Here is a 20,110-nt window from a genome sequence, read left to right as displayed (position 1 = left end):
CAGGTGGTCACAGCTATTTCCACCACAAGTGATGCTGCTCCCATTCCCAGGGCAAGAAGAGATCCTTGGGGACCAACCACCCTTCAAGGAATCATCAGCTTAACAAGATCTCCTGGGCTTTGCCAAGAAAGTTTCCTAATCATCATCATGGAGCTCCTCAGAGGGCTTTTCAACAACAATTTTTGTCATTCTTCTTAACAAGCCATGAGAGACTAATTAACAAAGAAAAACAAGGAAGAAACTTTCTTCCTTGTTAAAGACAAAGTGAACTTCTCCAGCTGCTTTGTTTGCCAGATCCAGGCCCTGGAGCCAAAAAGCTGGAGGGTCAATGTGTTGCCATGGGATTGTGTTAAGGGACATTAAAGCTCATCCAGTGCCATCCCCTGCCATGGGCAGGGACACCTTCCACTATCCCAGCCTGCTCCAAGCCCCATCCAGCCTGGCCTTGGACACTCCCAGGGATCCAGGAGCAGCCCCAGCTTCTCTGGGCACCCTGTGCCAGGGCCTCCCCACCTTCACAGGGAACAATTCCTTCCCAATATCCCATCTAAATGTTCTGTCAGTGTAAAGCCATTCCTCCTTGTCCAGCCACCCCAGGCCCTTGCCCAGAGTCCCTCTGCAGCTCTCCTGGAGCCTCTTTAGGCACTGGAAGGGGCTCTCAGGGGTCACCTCTACTGACTGAGCTCAGACACAGGTTAGTGCTGAGTTAACAGCTGGACTCCATGATCTTAGAAGGCTTTTCCAACCTAAATGATTATGGGATTCTGTAACTGTTTCTACCCCATATCTGCTCCTGGTCAGCATTCCTGCCTCTCCTTCTGTGCTCAGTTTCACTGTACTTCCCACAGTTTGTTCATCCTTCCTCTGTGTCTCATGATTTATTTTAGAGGGGAAATCACACAACTGCCCAAAACTAAGCAAAACCTCTTTAATAATAAAGCCAAAATATGATCAAAATTCCACCAGAATCCATAGGAGCTGGCAGATGATGGCTCTCTGCTCCTTCAGCAAGCTTGGGCCTTCAGTTTGGTCACTGCCCACCCTGGGGTGGCACACAGGAAATTTCCCTGAGAAATGAATGACTGTGGAAGCAGCTCCTTCAGGAGGAGACTTGCACTGGTAAATAAACACCATTAGTTTCAGGAAATTAAATGGAAGTTTGAGGGTTTATGTCCCACTTCTTTATACATATATAAAATTATGTGTATAAAGATATTAATATATAAATTTCTTTATGTATATAAAGAAAATTTGTTTATAAAATGTCCTTATGTATTTTTTCTTAAAATATATATGATTTTAAATATATATAAATTTATCTCTTGAAATATGTAATTGGCTTCTTGACATCACAGGGAAATAAAAAGAACACCAGTTCTTACAGTAAGAAGTAGAGATTCAAGGACTGGGAGACAGCTCAGGATTTGGAGAAGTGCTGCAACTGCTAATTGGGAAGAAGGGAGAACACTTTAGAAACTCTCCTGCTGCATTTTATTTTTACACTATCAGGGATGTGTCTAAAAACCCAGAGAGTCAGATACAGAAGGAGTCACAATCAGGTGTGTGAGAGAAAAGAGAAAAGTTTTTCTTTTTTTACATCCTAAAAGAAGGAAATGGTTGCAGCAGCTGTAGTCAGAACAGATGAAGAGTCCCTGGTCCTCAAGCTCTACAAGTGATCAAGAAGGGCTTAAATTCCTGAAATTCAAATAGTATCAGGCAGCAAAGACAAATAAAAAAGGAAATACTATTTCTCAGCAGAACCTTTCCTCCAGAGCCCAGCCTTCACCTCCTGGTTCCTCAGGCTGTAGATGAAGGGGTTCAGCATGGGGGTGACCATGGTGTAGAACACCGAGGCCACCTTGTCCTGCACCCGGGAGCTCCTGGAGCTGCGCTGGGAGTACGTGGCCATGAAGGATCCATAGGAGACCACCACGACAGCCAGGTGGGACGTGCAGGTGGAGAAGGCTTTTCGCTTCCCTGCGGCCGAGCGCGTGCCCAGGATGGCGGTCAGGATGAAGGCGTAGGAGAGCAGGATGGCCAGGATGGTGGCAGCCAGGTTGAAGCCTGCCATGACAAACATCCCCAGCTCGTTAGGCGCGGGGTCGTGCAGGAGAGAGCGAAGAGCAGGGGCCCCTCGCAGTAGAAGTGGTCGATGACATTGGGGCCACAGAAGCTCAGCCCAAGGGCCAGGCCCGTGTGGAGGGTGGCATTTGTGACCCCTGCCAGGCATGAGCTGGCCACCAGAAGCACACAGAGCCCTCGGGACATGGAGAGGGAGTAGAGCAGGGGGCTGCAGCTGGCCACGTAGCGGTCGTAGGCCATGGCAGCCAGGAGGTAACACTCAGCGGTGGCAAAGGCCACGTAGAAATAGAACTGCGTGAGGCATGCGGCATGAGAAATGACCTTCTCCTCATCCAGGAGATCCCAGAGCAGCCTGGGAGTGATGCAGGAGGAATAACAGAAGTCCAGAAAGGACAGGCTGCTCAGGAAGAAGTACATGGGGGTGTGGAGCTGGGCAACCAGCCGGATCAACACCAGCAGCCCCACATTCCCCAGCAGGGTGATCACGTAGATCACCAGGAAGACCACAAAGAGAACAACCTGGACATTGCCCTGTTGGGAGAATCCCAAGAGGACAAAGTGAGCACTGGAGGTTCCATTTCCTTTGGCTGCCATCCTAATGCAGGTGCTGTAAGAAAACGGAGATGCAGGGTCAGCACATTCCTGTTTTCTGCACAAACACGTTAAAAATGCCTTTATTTTTATCAGCAAACATAACCTGGAGATGCAGGAACTGTGGGATTTACTGTTTGGTTCAAAATACATTTTAAAGCAGCCAAAGTTCACTACTGAGTTTGTTTCTAATGGTTTTAGTCTGGTTTAGCCACTGATTGGGCTTGATAAATCACTTTGCACATTGGAAGGTTTATTCTACCTCCTGAACACATTAAGGGGGTTGTTACTCATCAGATTCAAAGCATTAACTACAGTAATTTATCCTGACTTTAGAAATCATTACTAATTTGAAAACCAAACTGAAAACAGTAAAAACCACCCAAAAAACAACCCCAAGCCTCATTGGTTTAGAAGATCCAAAGGAGACAAAGCACCAGTGACAGGTCAGGACATCTTTAAAAATTTTTTTTGAAGAGTCAGAACATATGAAAATAAAATAAAATTCTTCCCTCCTTCCTGTGAAACTCTGAAATTCAGGTTCAAACTGGAACTTAAAAAACTCTTTAAATATGGTGATGTTTGTGTCATTCCTTTGAGAAGTGTGAAGTGGAGAAAGAAAAGGGTTTTAAAACCCTGGAGGCCCCAAAAATGTTGTGGTGCCATGAGGAACTGGGGGGAGTAAGATGCTGATATACAGTTCAAATAAATAGAAAGAAATAGATGTAAATTGGAAAATAATCCAGGTAGTGCTGCTATGAAATGATTGATCTTCAGGGCCAGGTTGGACAGGGCTTGGAACAACCTGGGCTAGCACAAGGTGTCCCTGCCCGTGGAACATCACTGGAGGATCCATAAGGTCCCTTCCAACCCAAACCATGGATTCCGTGATAAATTCCTGGGTTTCACCTCAGAGACCCTGAGCTTGGATGATTATTTGTCATGAGAACAGGCTCCCACCTCAGGCCCTCTCCTTGCAACAGAGCAACTCCTTGCAGCCTTATTTTGGGTAAATCTCACCTGTTCGCTCACATCTCAGGCCCTTTTTGCTTGATCAGATTTTATCTCCTAGACCAAAATTTCCAGGGAGAAATAAACCCAGATTTCTTCCAATATTAGTGTGGAAGACAGGAATAATTTGCCCTCACAAAGAGCATCAAAACTTGACCAAAAACCCTGCTGTTTGTAATCCTCATTCACAGGAACACCAAGGGGTTTGTCACTGCCCGCCCCTGGAGGAGGAAATTTCCCTTGGGAATGGATGACTTTGGAAGCAGCTCCTTAAGGAGAAGACCTGCACTGGTAAATAAACATAATTAGTTAAATAAACTCAAATAGTTTCAGGAAATTAAATGGCAGCTTGAGAATTTATTTACCACTATATATATATATATATATATATATGACCATTTTAATATATAAAAGAAGTTAATATAGAGGTTTATATATATTTTATATATGCAGCTATAGATATAATTAATACATATAAATATTTTCCTAATACATATAATTTAATTTTCTATATTATATGTAATTATATATATTTAAATTTATCTCTCAGAATATAGAATTAAAAAGGACTGGTGTAAGAAATTGAGATTCAGGGATTGAGAGACAGCCCAGGGTTTGGAGAAGTGTTTCAATTGCTAATTGGCATGAAAGGAAAACTCTGCAGGAACTCTCCTGCTGCAATTTATTTTTACATTTTCTGGTGATGAGGATGAGCCGAATTTAAGACTTTTAGGTTCAGACAGACCCTTCAGTCAATTTGCCCAGAGTGAGCCTCCCAATTCTGCTGATATGAGGAATATTCATCCAAAATTTGAGTTAGGAATTAAGGTTCAGATGTGCTGGAGTAAATGTTTTGCCATCAGGAAGGACCTTCGTGATTTCCTGGAGTTATTTATTATATTCCATAAAAACCTTCATGGACAAGTTCCTGCTTCCACAAACACTTGGGAAGGATAATTTTCCCCATCCAGCAAAAAACTGTCTCAAAACCACTTAAAATTTCAGCCTCTCTGGTTAATAAGATACTCACAGGTCCTTGAGCTGAAGTCCACATGCTCCATCAGTCTGGCCAAAACCTGGAACTTTTCTGTTTCCATCCTCTAACGTGGCTGGAATATTTAAGTTTAGCCCCCTCCCCATGCAACCAATTACCACAGGGTCTCTGAGGCACCTGAACACAAAATGAGCCTTCCCCAGAGCCCCTGGGAGCCATCCCGAGGTTCCTCCCTGGAGTTTTAGGGATGGGATCCCCACAGGACATCGGAATTGATGCCTGCAGAGCCTGAGTGATGCCATTTGTGAACACAACGTTGTCGGGAGGAAACACCAAAACAAGGATTTTTGCTAAAGGCTTGAATTTGAAAGATTTTAAAATTCTTCTCTAGTTCTATATTTCTCTTCTCCCCTCCCCACCCCAAAGAAGCTGTTCCTCCAGATCTCAGTCAGAGGTTCATTGCAGGAAGTCACTTGAGTGGCTGTCTGTGCTTTTCTCCAGCTGCTGGTGGATGTCCTTGCACTCAGGAAATATCGATGGCTCATCTCCATCTTGGTGGCCACCACAATGTCCACAGCTGCTCTCCAGCCTGTCCCAGTGTCTGGGACAATTATTCCCCCATGGGCAACACTCAGCATTTTCCCTTTTCCAAGTTTTTTTGGTTTCCATCTGCCCATTTCTGACCAGGAAAGCTCATTTTGAAAAGCCATTTTGCAATGTGTGCTTCAAAATGGCTGCAGGAGACTCACCTGCAGTCATCTGCATTGGCCAGAGAATCCTGGAATGGCTGGGGCTGGAAGGGACATTAAAGCTCATCTCATTCCATCCCATGCCACGGGCAGGGACACAGGATGACACATGAAGGGGGTTTGTCTCTCAGGAGCAAATATCAGTGCTGGATGTTCCATTTCTTTCCTCAAACCCCGCTGATGGTCACAGCTCCTCTCATGGTCAGATGCTGTTCTCACAGAAGTTGGACACAGTTCACCCCCATTTACCCAATCCCCACTTCCAAAATGAGCCAAAACCTTTCGGTTTTGAGAGCAGCAGCTCCAGCATGAAGCTACAACATGCAGAGTGACAATGCCATGGCCACAGACTCAGGGTTTAATTCACTAAGGGCTCATGTTCCTGTTTAAAGGTCAGGTGATGGTCAAGGCAAGACCAGATGGACAAAAGTCGCTGAATGGTTTCTCAAACTATTATTCAAATATTGAATATTTTTCAAATATTATTAAAAATATTCAATATTTTATTGCCAAACAATGGTTTTAAGGCCCTGGAGCAAGAAGAGTTGTTCTGGGGCTTATGTTTTAAATGTCTCAATGTTTTATTAAACTAATAATTATGGGGGGTTTATGTTTTAAATAAAACATTAAAAGAAAGATTAAAGATTAAAAATAGTCTTTAGTCATATTTAAAGAAAAAATGTACTGTCTTCTCTGCATCTAAATTAAACAACGTCCTGAGGGTGGCAGGGAGGATCAGAAGGGTGGGAGAACAGCAGGAGTAGCACAAGGAGGTCCCAGTTCATGGTCCTGATCACAGAATCATGGAATTGGTTAGGCGGGAAAAGTCCTCTAGGATCATCAAGTCCACCCATACCCACCTTTATTCCCTTACTCCCGTCTAGTCTCTGTTTCTAGGAGGCCTCTTCAGGCATCACCACCACTGCCCTGGGCAGCCTGATCCAGGGCTGCACAATAATTTCCATGGAGAAATTTTCCCTATATCCAACCTAAACCTCCCCTGGTGCAACTTGAGGACATTGTCTCCGTATCTGTGGGCATGTGAGTTGAGGGCCTCTGGGGTCCCTTCCATGGGGGGGTCAGCACAGCTGATAAGAGAGGAACAGGAGCATGAATAGTTCAGGGGGATTGATCCAGGCAGCTGGATTAAATAATAACCAGGGAATTATCAGGAAGCTTTGGGAACAAAGGATTCAGCTGATTGACCCTGAGTGCCTGTGAGTTGTATGTCATCAATAAATCAGCAATTTCCTTGATCCTGCCTTGATTTAATCCAACCAAGCAGCTTCTCCTCCATCCCAAGTTATTCTGTGTCTCTAGGAGAGCTCCATCACTCTGGATTTCACCATGGACCTGGCACATGGTGAGATAAAACACAAATTGGAGGGTTTGGGTTTTTTTCACATATGCAGTGCTTGTGCACCAAAACATTTAACACCAAATATGTCACAGAATTCTGGAATGGTTTGGGTTGGAAGGGATCTCAAAGCTCATTCAGTTCCAACGCCCTGCTGTGAGCGGGGACACCTTTCATTAGACCAGGTTTCTCCAAGCCTCATCCAAACACCAAAACTGGAGTGAAATTGTTATTCTCAGCTGATACTGAACCAGCCAGCATATAACCTAAATCAAAGTGCAGAAGGCCCTGAAAATGTCCTGACATATTTCACAAAAATCCCAGGCTATCACCCACACCTCCAGTGTATCTGGCCACAAGGTTAAAACATCCAAGCTGATTTTCTTTTCCTGAGTCTCCTCCAAGCCTCCTTTACCACCTGGTTCCTCAGGCCGTAGATCAAGGGGCTCAGCATAGGGGTCACCACAGTGTAGAGCACAGCAGCCCATCTATCTCCTCCCCTGGAGGTTTCTGACCTGGGGATTAAGTACATGAAAATCAGTGACCCATAGAAGGTGCTGACGGTGGTGAGGTGGGAGGCACAGGTGGAGAGGGCTTGGCGCTTGCCTCCGGCAGAGCTGGTGCTCAGGACGGTGGAGATGATGACCATGTAGGACACCAGGACCACCAGGATGCTGGAAACACCGAGCAAAGATGATGTCCTCATGATGTTGAGGCTGAGGGTGGTGTTGGAGGTGGAGAGCGAGATCAGCAGGGAAATATCACAGAAGAACAGATCAATGGCGCTGGAGCCGCAGAAGAACAAGCTGGACATGCTGATGGTTTGTCCCACACCGTTGATCAGCCCCAGGAGGTAGGACCCGGTCACCAGCCGGGAGCAGCGCTCTGGGGACATTACAAGGGGGTAGAGCAGGGGGTGGCAAACAGCCACATATCGGTCATAAGCCATCACAACCAGCAGGACGCACTCGACCATCTCAAACAGGTCAAAAGTGAACACCTGAGCCATGCACCCGGCATAGGTGATTCCTTTCTTCCCCAACAAAATCCCAGCCAACATCCTGGGGGTGATGATGGTGGAAGTGCAGAGGTTCACAAAAGCCAGGTTGCCCAGGAAATAATACATGGGGGAGTGGAGCAGGGGACTGACTCTGATCAAGGCAATCATCCCAAGGTTCCCCAGGATGGTGACAAGGTAGGTGAGCAGGAACAGCAGGAACTGGGCAACCTGAGCTGCTGGTGCCTCAGGGAACCCTGCCAAGATGAACTCAGTTGCTTGGGAGCAATTGCTTCCTGCCATTCCTTCCATGCGTGTTCACTGAGTGACCTCCTTGCCGGAGATTTCTTCCAAGTGGAAAACCCTCTTTCCAGTGGGATCTGCTTGGAGACAATCCTACAAGATCTAAAGCAAGAGTTCAGGCATTGATCGATGAGAAAGAGCTGGGGAGAAGTCACAGTACAGGCAGGGAGAAGATCTAGGGTACACAACTCAGTAGCTTTACCTTGGCGCCGCCTTTAATCCCATGCGTGTGTCAGGTTGCGCGCTAGCTCAAAGAGAGCCCGGAGGTCCAGCTGCACTCCGACTGATTTACGGCGGCACATGAAAAAAGCAGAAAGGGGGAGCTCCTCACCCGAGGGAGCTGCCTCTGAGCAGGGTGTGAAGGCACGCAGGTGGAGGCAAAGAAGCAGAGAGAAGGGACTCCTCATATAAATTCCACACAGAAGGTTTATTCATGCGAAAGGGATGAAGAGCCAAGGATCCGAGGGTTTCCAGGGATTTTATAGTGGGGATAGGAAAGGTGGAGATAAGGGATACAGCCAATAGGATATGGGATAGGAGGCGGAGTTGAGAGCAAGGGAACCAATGAGATTAACACATAGGAGGGATTTAGGGAAGGAACCAATGGGGTGTCAAGTAATGTGGCGCGTTCTAGAACTAATACATATTAACTTAAGGAAAATTAATATTAACAAACTTATACATAAAACAGGGCGGGGAAAACACAAACCAATCATATAAAAATATGTAAACTGCGGAACTGGGGGCTTGTGGGTTCTTACCCTAACTTAGAGTGGGTTGCTAAACTTCAGTGCATGACCACCACAGCTTGGTGTTGGTTGTATCCTCAGGAGTCAGGGTGGCTGCAGCCACCTGCACTGCCACATGTGTGTTCAGTTTGGGACTTTGAGATCATCCAACATACCCTGAAGCAAAGAGAAACCTGATAAAAGCTGTAAAGGCACAGAATTAATTATTCATCCTTGGGTTGGCATCTGCCAACTGCCTGCTTTGTCTGTCTTCTCCATAGAATCCTGGAAGGGTTTGGATTGGAAGGGATCTTGAAGACCATCCCATTGCACCCCATGGGCAGGGACACTTTCCACTAGACGAGATTGTGGCCTTGAATGCTTCCAGAGAAGGGGCATGCAAAACTTCCTAACTATGAAGTCTCCCCTCCCTCCTGGATGCACGGGTTTGGCTGTAAAAGATTTTCCCAGCTCTTTACCCTGTTCCTGGAGTCTTCAAATAAAAACATGCAACACCCAAAGCTGAGCAATCTCCTCCTGAAAATATTTCTTTTGGGGAAAAAAAAGAAAAAAAAGAACTTAAAAAATCACCTTTTGGACATGCCTTATATCAGCAATGGTAAGATCCTTAAGTGTTTCTTACAGGAGAGCTTCCAGTCCTCATCCAGGAGACCTTCGTGGTCAGTGAGGAGAAGACTTCAGAGCAAGTGCTCCAACGGGGGTGTCCTCACCACACACCGCTGCAGATCACCTAGATTTGGTGCTAAGCCCAGAGTATGATGACCCCAGGAGCCTCCAGGTATGAGCTGAGATGAAAATCAAACCTTTGCAAGAGAAAATGACAGGAGATGGGTGGCTCAGCATGCGCTGTCCTTGCTCATGGTTCTGCAGGATAATCCTCCACTACATCTCTGCACTCTGCCTGCTTCCCTCTGATGCTCTTCAGGGTGGATATTAAGGTGCTCTGCAGGTGAGTTTAAAAATATACCACCATCAGCAAAGATGTTTTTATGTAATTTGGGGATCTGGGGACTCTTGCAGCCCCAGGAGAGTGGCAAAGCCCAAAGAAGGTTGTTATCACTTCTCTGAGCTTCTGAGTTTGGAAGTGATTACCCACAGGAGATGATCTCACCTTGAGTGAGCCACAGGGCTTTGGGGACTCCTCAGAGCAACCACAGAGCAAACCCCTATCTGTTGTGTCAAATTTTTGAGCATTTCGGAGATTTTCAGCTCTACAAGTGCCATGGCTGGCATTATCACACCAGGGAGCTGACAGGGACCTTGCTGGTGGGCCACAATCCCATGGGAGCTGGTATCCATCAGCAGTTCCAGTCATCAGAGATGATGAATCACCTCTCTATCCATTCTAAATTCCTTATACGCAAACCACAGCTCACTTGTCTCATCCCTGGAAGTGTTCAAAATGAGGTTGGAGCAACCTGGTCTAGTGGCAGGTGCCCCTGCCTATGGTAGGGGTGTAGAACAAGATGAGCTTTAAGGTCTTTTCCAAACCAAACCATTCCAGGATTCTATTAAGATTGGCTACAAGAATCCAGGAGAATCAGAGAATATGCTGAGTTGGAAGGGATCCACAAGGATCAAGTCCAACTCTCAGCACTGCCCAGGACCATCCCCGAGAGTCACACCACGTGGCCCAGAGCATTGTTCAAATACCTCTTGAACTGTGTCTGGCTGGTGCTGTGCCCACTGTCCTGGGGATCCAGTTCCAGTGCCCAACCACCCTCTGGGTGAAGAATTTTTTCCTCATTATCCAACCTAAATCTCCCCTGACACAACTTCAGGCCATTCCCTTAGGTCCTGTCACTGGTCACCACAGAGAGGAGATCAGGGTCTGCCCTCCCTCTTCCCCTCAAGAGGAAGTTGTAACTGCCATGAGGTCTCCCCTCAGTCTCCTCCAGGCTCAACAGACCAAGTACCCTCAGCTGCTCCCCATACAGCTTCCCCTCAAGGTCCTTCACCATCTTCGTTGTCCTCTTTTGGACACTCTCTAATAGTTTCATGTCTTTCTTATATTGTGGTGCCCAGAACTGCCCCCAGGACTAAAGGTCAGACTGCTCCCGTGGGTTGCCTTGTCATAAAAGGAAATCAGGTTTGATAAGCAGGACCTTCCCCTCATGAAGCTGTGCTGGCTGTGACTGATGACTGCATTGTCCTCCAAGTATTTTTCAATACCTCCCAGAATTACCTTCTCCATAACTTTCCCAGGCCCTGAAGTGAGACTGACAGGCCTGTAGATTCCAGGGTCCTCCTTCCTGCCCTTCTTCAAAATCGGAACAACTTCCAGTCAGCCGGAACCTCGCTGGATTCCCAAGACTGCTCAAAAAATTGCGAGAGGTTTTTCAATGACATCAGCAGCTCTTTGAGGATTCTTGGATGAATCCCATCAAGCCCCATGGCTTTGTAGGGATTTGGATTTCCCACACAATTTCAAGCCTGTCTTTTTACTAGATGCTCAACCCACTGCCCCTTCAGCACAAGACAAAGATCCCACTTCTGTGCTAGATCCAAACAAAAATGGGACCAGCTGCCTTTTACTGGTGTGGGAAAGAAAATGCCCAGTTTACAGAAACAGACGGTGCAGAAAAATCAAAAAAGACCATACCTTTGGAATTGGCATTCCCCTGAGCAGGAATAGGGGTTGCAATGCCCCAGGCTCCAAGTCTGCTTCCCAACAGAAGCAAAGGTCCAAGCTGAAAGATGTCTGTGGATTTCAGGTTTCCTTTGCCTGTGATGGGAACAGCCACTGGACTGGGAACAGTTCCACCTGACATTCAGCAGATCCCCAATGGAACAATAAACCAACATTGATGTTTTCAAACTCTGAGTGACACCAGCTTCAAAGCTTCCATCTCCCAGCCTTCAGGGCTCCCTAAAAAACAAATACTTTAGATAAGAACATGGGCAGTTAAACATGTCCTCGAGCAGACACACAGGCTGGTCCCACTGCCCTGTGACTCCATCAGACACTGATCACACCTGAAGTTTCCCTCTAGGATAACCAGGTACACTGGGTACATTTACATTCCACCTTGCACACCTCACCAGTTTCCACGGCACAGTCAGAAGGCATTTACTCAGATGAATGGAGGCATGTATGCAGTATGAGAGGTTTCTGCAGCTGTGAGGTTCAGGGAGTCAGACCAACCCACAGGTGTCCAAACACAGCCTGATGGGCTCCTGCCACAGCCTAGGCTGGGAAACAGATGGGGGAATCCTTTAACCTCTGCAGGGAGCAAGGTATAATTTTTGTTTTAACATTTCCTGGTTGGGCTGCAGTTACATCTGTCCTTTAGAGTGAGAGAAATATAGATGGAAATATGAAGCTGTAAAGCCAGGCTGTATGGAAAAACCAAATCTAGTCTGGTTAAGGTACGGTCTGCAGCCTCCCACTGGGCTGGAAACATCCCAATGCATTCGGGAAAGGAAGGGATGCAGAATTAAATGCTCCTTTGACACCAGGGCATGTCAAAGCCCTTATCAGAGGCTGGAAAGAATTTATAGAACTTTGCAAGAGATTCTCCTTTTGTTTTTTGTTATTCCAAGCAGAGAGATGGCCATGGACCAGGGGTGAACTGTGGATACAATATTGCTGCTAGCAAGAATTTCTCTTGCTTCTTTCCAGTCCCGTGAGATATTTTCTCTCTCACGGAAGATATTAGCAGAGTTCTATAAACTATGAACACCAACAACGTTGCAGAGCTTTGTTTATAGTACAGTAGGAAAATATTTTGACAATGGATGTTTTAGGATTTTAGCCAATCACCCCAAGGGTTGGCTGATCCTTTGACCAATTAGACTATGAAGAAAAAAGTCTATAAAAGAGTTGTAAAGTAATTAAATAAAGGACTCTTGCTGCACAATGCCTGCCTGCTGGATCTATCTCTCTTCTCCCCACCACTGCGGGATACCGTGATAGTGAACACCCTCATTGCTCCCACCCTCCAAACACTGAGGGAAGCCCCCTACCCAAGCAAGTGACATTATTTCCAGTACTGATCTTTCAAAGATTCATGTTCCAGGTGACATTCTGTGCTTCCAGCCTGGGATATCCCAACAGCCAGTGCCATTCTGAAAAGTCCAGCAAAAGCCTGGATTCTCCCTGTGCTGCTCCATCCCCATGCCAACAACCCAAGCAGACTCCCCCTCTTCTAAACATGCTCTTGTGATGAATATTCCAACAGATCCATTAAAAAAGCAGGAACCAGTCCCACTAGAAAAACAGACTCCTCTTCCCCAACACATCAGATGTATTGCTTCATGGAGTTATGGAAAAAATAACACAGGTTTTTCTTAGAGAAACAGGGCAAAAACAATGAAAAGGCTGAATCATTTTTTAGATCTCTTATCTGCAAAATCATCTAAAAAAGTTACTTCTGGCCAGCACAGAGATCCATGGATTCACTTGCTTTTGCCTTCAAAAAACCAACTTCATGACCTAGGTTTCCATCACAACCTGGGAATATTGTGTTAACATTCTTGTATGACACCAGTACTTGATTCCCAGGTGTGGGCAGTGCATTGAAATTGGTGTTCCCTGGGCTAGAAATTACCCTTGAAAATGACAGGCCTGTTAAGGAAGACTCAGCTTTGTAATCTCTACAAATGCACCTTTTTCTTACGAAAATTTCATTTCAATTGAATTTTGCCCTTCGGCTCAGAGGGCAGACTCTGCTAGAAATCTTTCTGGCGGATACACTATTATTTAAAACAATAAGATACATTATATTGATCAGCTCAAACTTACACAGACAAGAAAAACTTGATTAGAAGTGTCTGCTTTGCCACCTTTCCACCCAGGGTGGCGATGCCCAGTCTCTGGGTGGCCGGAGGCTGGCACTGGCTGTATGGGGACCATCCATCCCTGTGGCTGCAACAAATTATCTTTGTCACATGTTCCACTTGGGATTTATCTGTAAAACGTGTCTTCCTATTCAGATTCATTTCTAAGCTGTTAAGAAGATACTTCCTTGCCTTTGAACACGATGCCCTAGAGCTCAAACAGCCATTTAGAGAAGAAAACACACACGAGGTGGACAAAAGCACCAAATCTTGGACTCAGTACACAAAGCTGCAAGGGCAAAACCATCGAATCTCACAACAGAACTGAGATGGGGGAAAAAAAGCTCCTGTTGGCCAGGAAATTAAACCTCCTTTACCCAAGTTAAGAAAAAAAACCCTACCAAGAACATCAAAAACAAACAAACAAACCAGCCTCAGCCTGTACTGAGTTGTGTTTGATGCTCATGAGCTTCCCAGACAGGAGATGTCTGAGGTGAGGTTTCACACACCGTTTTCAAACCCTCTATCCCTGCAAGTTCCCTCCCACTCTGGCACCATTGCTGTGCCCGGGTTTAATTCCTGCTGGAGGCAGAGAGGCGCCGGGACCGAGGGATTACTGAAGGGTGGTGTCAGCACCCACAGAAGCCCCCACACCCCCTCCCCTCCCCAGGACAGCATCCCCTGGGCCCTGCCCCCGTCACCCACCACCAGTGGAGTCAGGTCGGGCTGGGCTGGGCTGAGCTCGGGTTACGCTCCTGACATCTGTCCCGGGCAGCAGCAGCAGCACAGCCCCGCTGCCTGCCCCAGCTCTCAGCAGCTGAAGCAGCAGCCACCTCCAAAGGGCATTTCCCACTGCTGCTTTTAACCCTCTCCTTGCCCTCGCACACAGCTACATCTCGTGTGTGGTCACAGGGCTAAAAGCTCCCGGCAGACAAGTCCAGAAAAGCCCAAAAAAGCCCTCAGAGGAGCTCAAAGCAAAAGCAGAGCCCAGGCAGCAGAGGGAAGCCTGGACAGCTCCTGTGTTCCACCATCCTCGCTTCTGGCAGCCGAGTCACCGCCCTGCTCATCCCCAAGGGAACTCATCATCGCCCCTTCTTTGATACAGTCAGGCTTCGGATGCAGGGATCTGGGAATCCCAGGCACAGAAACCACGAAGCCAACCAGGACTCAGTGCCTGTGAGCTACAGAGAAGGAAAATGCAAACGCTGTGATGTTTTGGAACTCTAGACATCGTGAGGGTATCATCACAAACATCCTTTCACCACCACTTCCCTGAGCAGGAAATTCTTACATTCCCCAACGCTGACTTCCACAGGAGCTTTAATAAGTTATTTTAAAAGGGAGCCCGGGCGGGTACTCTCTGAGGGCTCAGGGGACACGGCGGGGCGCGCGACCCTCCCCTGTTCTCGCTCCTGAGGCCAAACAGAGGGATCGGCGGTGGGGGGGAAACGAATTCTGATGAGTCTCCTAACATCCCTGATCCAATGCTGTGCTGTCACCTCGTTCTGGTTTAAGCAGACGGGGCCGCGCACGGACAGGGCCCGGGCCCCGCCTCACGCACGCCCTGCGGCAGCGCCCCCTGGCGGCGGTCAGGCGGGGCTGCAGCCCCACTTGACGCTCCCGGGCGGGGCCCGCTGTCCAATCAGCGCTGCCGGCACCTCAGCGCATCGGCCAATCGCGAGCCGGACGAGGCTTTATAAGGCCGGGAGGCTGCAGTGAGCCGGTGTTTAATGCTTTGTGTTTGGTGTGTGCTGGTGCGTGGGTCCCCTGGGCTGTTTTAGTGGGGTGCAAATACGTTTTAATTCATTTATTTAAACTACATTGCAATTAAAATGATGTTTAAGTATGTGGTATGCTGGAGAGCAAGTGTTAGGTGGCCCCAGTTGAAGCTGTGTTGGTGCTGAGGGGCTGTTATTCTCTGGGTCTCCCAGGGTATGCCTCAGAATTCCAAAGTCTTTCTCTGTGAAGAGTTAGGAGGCAATGGTTGCTCTAATTTGGCTTTTTTCCTGATCCTTTTTGGGCTGGAATAGTGTGTTTTGGATGTTCTGTGTCTGTTTTTACTCTTGGTTGGGGTTTCCCCTGGTTCTGGTTGAGTGCAGAGGGTTTTGCTCTCTGCTGGGACAAGTAATTGCTTTGGGAAGCTCCTTTATAGATAAGAATTATATCAAGTCTTGGAGTTTGTATCCTTAAGGCTGTGATGTGTACTCCTAGCATGGAATTGGGGTACACTGGGCAGGGAATGGGAAGCACAGAGTTTTTCCTACCTTAATTTCTCCAACCTGTAACTTTTTGTTGTGTTTGTGGTTCTGGCCGCAGTCAGTGTTTGGGACAGGAGCTGGGAAGCTCTGCTCCCTTCCCAGGTGGTGTTGCTGCATCCCTGCTTGGGGCAGGGGGCAAGGGGGTGTTTTTGTTCATGTGGCTGTGTTCTGCATACCTTGACTGGCAAATGCTGCAGCTGTGGTTGGAATATTCCCGTGGAGATCCTGGGGACAGGTAACACTCCTTCCACTTGCAGGTGGATCTGTGCTGCATTCAGGGGCTCTGGTTTGCCCTGCATTCCCAGAGAGCATTTCCCAGTCACTGGTTGCTGCCCAAGGCAGAGGCAGTCAAAGGAGAAAAGATCCCAGGGAAGCCATGAAGTCTCCACTTGCTCCTTTTTCATGCCAAGTACCCTGGAGTGAGTGCAGTGACCCTGAGGATGAAGAGAGGCTTGGGATGAGGCAAAGAGACTTGGAGAAATCATTTTCCAGAATGACACTTTAATACTTTTCAAATCCTGTTCTGCCCAGTGTGTAACTCTGGAGTTCCTTGTAGCTGTTCACTTCTGCTCTCTCATGCTTGGTTAAACATAACAAAGCCTCTCCAGGCCTGCTCTCCAAGGACACCCAGACTGTCCTAAGCCCAAAAAGTATAAACCAAAAGCCTTTGAGAGGGGGGCAAGCTGAGGGGAATTACATCATAGAACTGAAGCTTTAATTGGAGAATTAACCCTGATATACAAATGAACCAAACCTATAAAGGTGTGAAGAACTCGTGACCTGCTGTCCATCTTGGGGTCCATCTTGGCAGTGGCCTCTGGCTCCCCAGGGGTACCTTTGAAGGCCTTTCAAATAAATACCCACCTTTATTCCCTTACTCCTGTCTAGCCTCTGTTTTCAAGTGGCCTCTTAAGGCATCAAGTTTGTCTAATATTTGGTGCTCTTGTCCACCTTGGTTGTGTTCCCTATTTTCAATGGGTGATGGACTTCTGGGGCACTGCATTCAAAGGCAGGCAAATACCTTCCAATCTATGGTATCATTTCTCCTAATTTTTTTCCGTTTCGTTTTGTGTGCCAAAATTGGTTGTTTTCATGCTTTGTAGTTAAGGATGCCCAGGAACTGCATTGACCCTTCCACACAAAGGAGTCCAAGTGCACACTATTTAATTGGATTAGTTGTTGACTGAAGAATAAAATTAAATTAAATCTGTTGGTGTTTCTACTGATACACTGGGAAAATTTGGTGTGCATATGTATGTGGGGCTTTGGCCACACCTGTAGAGATGTAAAGAAGCACTTGGACTGCTCTGGATATGTAATGGTCAAGTACTAAGGCCTGAACAACAGGCCCTGAGACAAAGCTGAGCTCTTGATGAACCTTTCAACAAAATGTTCTATTTATATCCACTTCTTCATGAAATAAACAAGATCATTAGTGTTAGGATTTAGGTATCTGCTCGTTAACAGAACAGATTGACCTTTCTGTATTTAGAAACTGGACAAGGCCATTTTGGGAGGTCCATGGTCAAAGGCAACTCCCTGGGTTGCTCCCTGAGCCCTGGCCAGGCTTGGGGAGGAAGCCAGGAGGAGGCTGACCCCAGATGCTCCCGCATTGGAAGTTGTGTGACTGCGGGAACTCAAGCCTTCTGAACAACCAATCAATATGACTATGGAGAAGCTTCTTATTGTTTAAAATACACTCCACTCACACATCTCACAGCTTTTACCTAATACCTTACCTGTACACTTTACTTACTTATACAGTTTACTTACTTACACATTTTACCTACTTATAATTTCCACATATCACACTACCTATACACCTTACTTACTTAATACCTTTCTTATACATAATACTCTACTTATTATACATTTTACTTGCTTATCTTACACTGCTTATACATGTTACTCTACCTACACATTTCACCTACTTATCCATAATATAGTACATATACATTTTGCAACTGCTCACACATTGTTCAGTTGGTCCCTCTATCTTGTCCATGAGCTCTGCACATACTTTCCAGAAAATAAGATTGGTTTTAATCCAGTGGGGCACAGTACTTTTTTATCTATTCCTTGCTGTCTTGGTATTTAGTTTTTCAGCTTCTTCTTTCCCAATTCAGCACAGTTTACTTTTCAGTCCTTGATGAATTCCTGAGGGCTCCAGATCCAGGCAAGCAAAGTCGAGATGATGACAACAACAAAACCCATCCAGTGATCAGCAGCCAAGTTAGTCCAGGAAATCCAAACAACAAGACAGCAAGAGACAGGGAGCAGATATAAACCTACCCCACCTCTCTCCTGGAACCTTCAGACTGGAGCTGAAAACCCCTCTTAGGGCTGATGTGCTGCAGCTGAAGGTGGAAAGGCCAGGTGAGGCCGGTGAGGGTAATTCCAGCCTGGTCCCACTCTGAGGGCTCTAGTAAAAATAACTAAAGATGGTTTGGCTGGGGCACACTATCAAGGTTCAAATACTTTAAAACAGTTGACTGAAGAATAAAATTAAATTAAATCTGTTGGTGTTTCTACTGATACACTGGGAAAATTTGGTGTGCGTGTGTATGTGGGGCTTTGGCCACACCTGTAAAGAAGCACTTGGACTGCTCTGGATATGTAATGGTCAAGTACTAAGGCCTGAACAACAGGCCCTGAGACAAAGCTGAGCTCTTGATGAACCTTTCAACAAAATGTTCTATTTATATCCACTTCTTCATGAAATACACAAGATCATTAGTGTTAGGATTTAGGTATCTGCTCGTTAACAGAACAGATTGACCTTTCTGTATTTAGAAACTGGACAAGGCTGTTTTGGGAGGTCCATGGTCAAAGGCAACTCCCTGGGTTGCTCCCTGAGCCCTGGCCAGGCTTGGGGAGGAAGCCAGGAGGAGGCTGACCCCAGATGCTCCCACACTGGAAGTTGTGTGACCTTTTTTACTGCCCAGTGTCCAAGCTGGGCCCTGTCCCAGCACAGTCGGAAGCCTCTTTGCCTGTGGGTGGACGCACCCGTTGGAATTCCCAGTTCTGGGAGGGGCTCTCCAGTGCTTGGCTGTGACAGGGGCTCCCCAGCTGCTGTGAGGCTTTGGAGGATGGTGAAGTCTTGGGGGCAGCTGGTGCTGGATCTCAATCCCTGTAGACAATCTTTGGTAGCAATGATGAGGTGCATTGCTGAGCTTCTCCTTATGCTCTTTTGAGAGGCAAATCAGAGACTTCTTGCCAAAGCTCTGCAAAGCAGAATGTCAACTGAATTAATTGGAAGCCTCAAAAAGAATTGTTCCTGTAATTAATGACATAATGAAAGTATGCAAAGAAATGGAGTAGATTTGGTGTAACTTTCAGAAGTAGTTCAGGGAGTACAAACTGTGCAAAATTGTATCAGTGAGATGAAAGAAATGAATTTATTGCCTTCAAATCACATCTTTTGTTCACATGGTTCACATGAGAGTTTCTAAGATGTAGCTGAGATCTGCTGTGACAATTTGTGGCTAAAACCACTGTGAGACACTGGACTATTAATGATGAATGCCTCCAAACAATGGCCCATTTGTGGAGAGCAAGGTTACTCTGCATGGTCCAGGCTGGCGTTCCTGGAGGGAGCAGGAGAGGTTTTGGGTGTGGTCTGGCCAGTGTGCATAAGACAGAGACGGGTGAACTATCACTGCCTAGAGGCTACAATGGGCTTGGAGGGAGTAAGGGACAAATCCTACAAGGTGAGATGGCGCCTATTCAGTAGTAGACAAATGGAAAATATGGGGGATAAATCTTGAGAAAGGCTTCTTGGTGGAAAATAAATATATCGAAGGAAGAATGAGGGAATCAGTAGTGGGCAGGTAGGGGAATTTTAGGGGGTAAAACTTGAAATAATCTAAAGGTTGAGAATGAATATTTTGATGTACAAATGAAGTAATAAGTTGTGGACAGTTAAGGAAAATTTTGGGGGTAAATCTTGAGGTAATCTCTAGGGAGAATGTGAACAGTGACATAAACTGAGGCAGTCACTGGGGGTAGGCAAGGAAATTTGGGGTGTAAAACTTGGGAAGATCTGTAGGGCAGAGAATGAACATATTGAGGTAGAAATGAGGTGATCGGGAGTGGACCATCTAGGGAGATGAGGGGAAACCCTGAGATAATATGTACGGTTATGTGATTTTGAGAAAAACTCTGATGTGATGTGCAGCAGACAGAATGAACATTTTGGGGCTAAGACAGACAGAACCTGTGCTTCCCCCCCCCCCCCCCC

The 20,110-nt window shown here is 46.6% G+C and overlaps 2 protein-coding genes across 2 annotated transcripts; both read right to left on the bottom strand.

Annotated features, from left to right (window-relative positions):
• Window positions 1-1,744: 1,744 nt before the first annotated feature.
• On the bottom strand, window positions 1,745-2,679 carry LOC121661831 (olfactory receptor 1030-like). Its single transcript, XM_042022380.1, is given in 2 exon segments — window positions 1,745-2,106; window positions 2,109-2,679. Coding segments are annotated over 2 exon segments (930 nt in total). The 5' UTR covers window positions 2,677-2,679.
• Window positions 2,680-6,778: 4,099 nt separating this feature from the next.
• Window positions 6,779-8,084, bottom strand: LOC121661830 (olfactory receptor 1440-like). Its single transcript, XM_042022379.1, has one exon. The coding sequence runs from the start codon at window positions 8,082-8,084 to the stop codon at window positions 7,146-7,148; it is 939 nt and encodes a 312-aa protein (XP_041878313.1). The 3' UTR covers window positions 6,779-7,145.
• Window positions 8,085-20,110: the final 12,026 nt, after the last annotated feature.

This window comes from Corvus kubaryi, unplaced genomic scaffold, assembly GCF_017639235.1.
Source record: "Corvus kubaryi isolate FWS band 111438036 unplaced genomic scaffold, C.kubaryi_AGA036_p1.0 37201, whole genome shotgun sequence".
NCBI classification, from domain to species: Eukaryota; Metazoa; Chordata; class Aves; order Passeriformes; family Corvidae; genus Corvus; species Corvus kubaryi.
The sequence above is the reverse complement of the archived record's forward strand: the minus strand, read 5'-3'. Positions and strand labels throughout refer to the sequence as shown.

Bases quoted from the DNA above. Each gene is read 5' to 3' on its own strand.
- LOC121661830 (XM_042022379.1), bottom strand. From the start codon at position 8,084: ATGGCAGGAAGCAATTGCTCCCAAGCAACTGAGTTCATCTTGGCAGGG.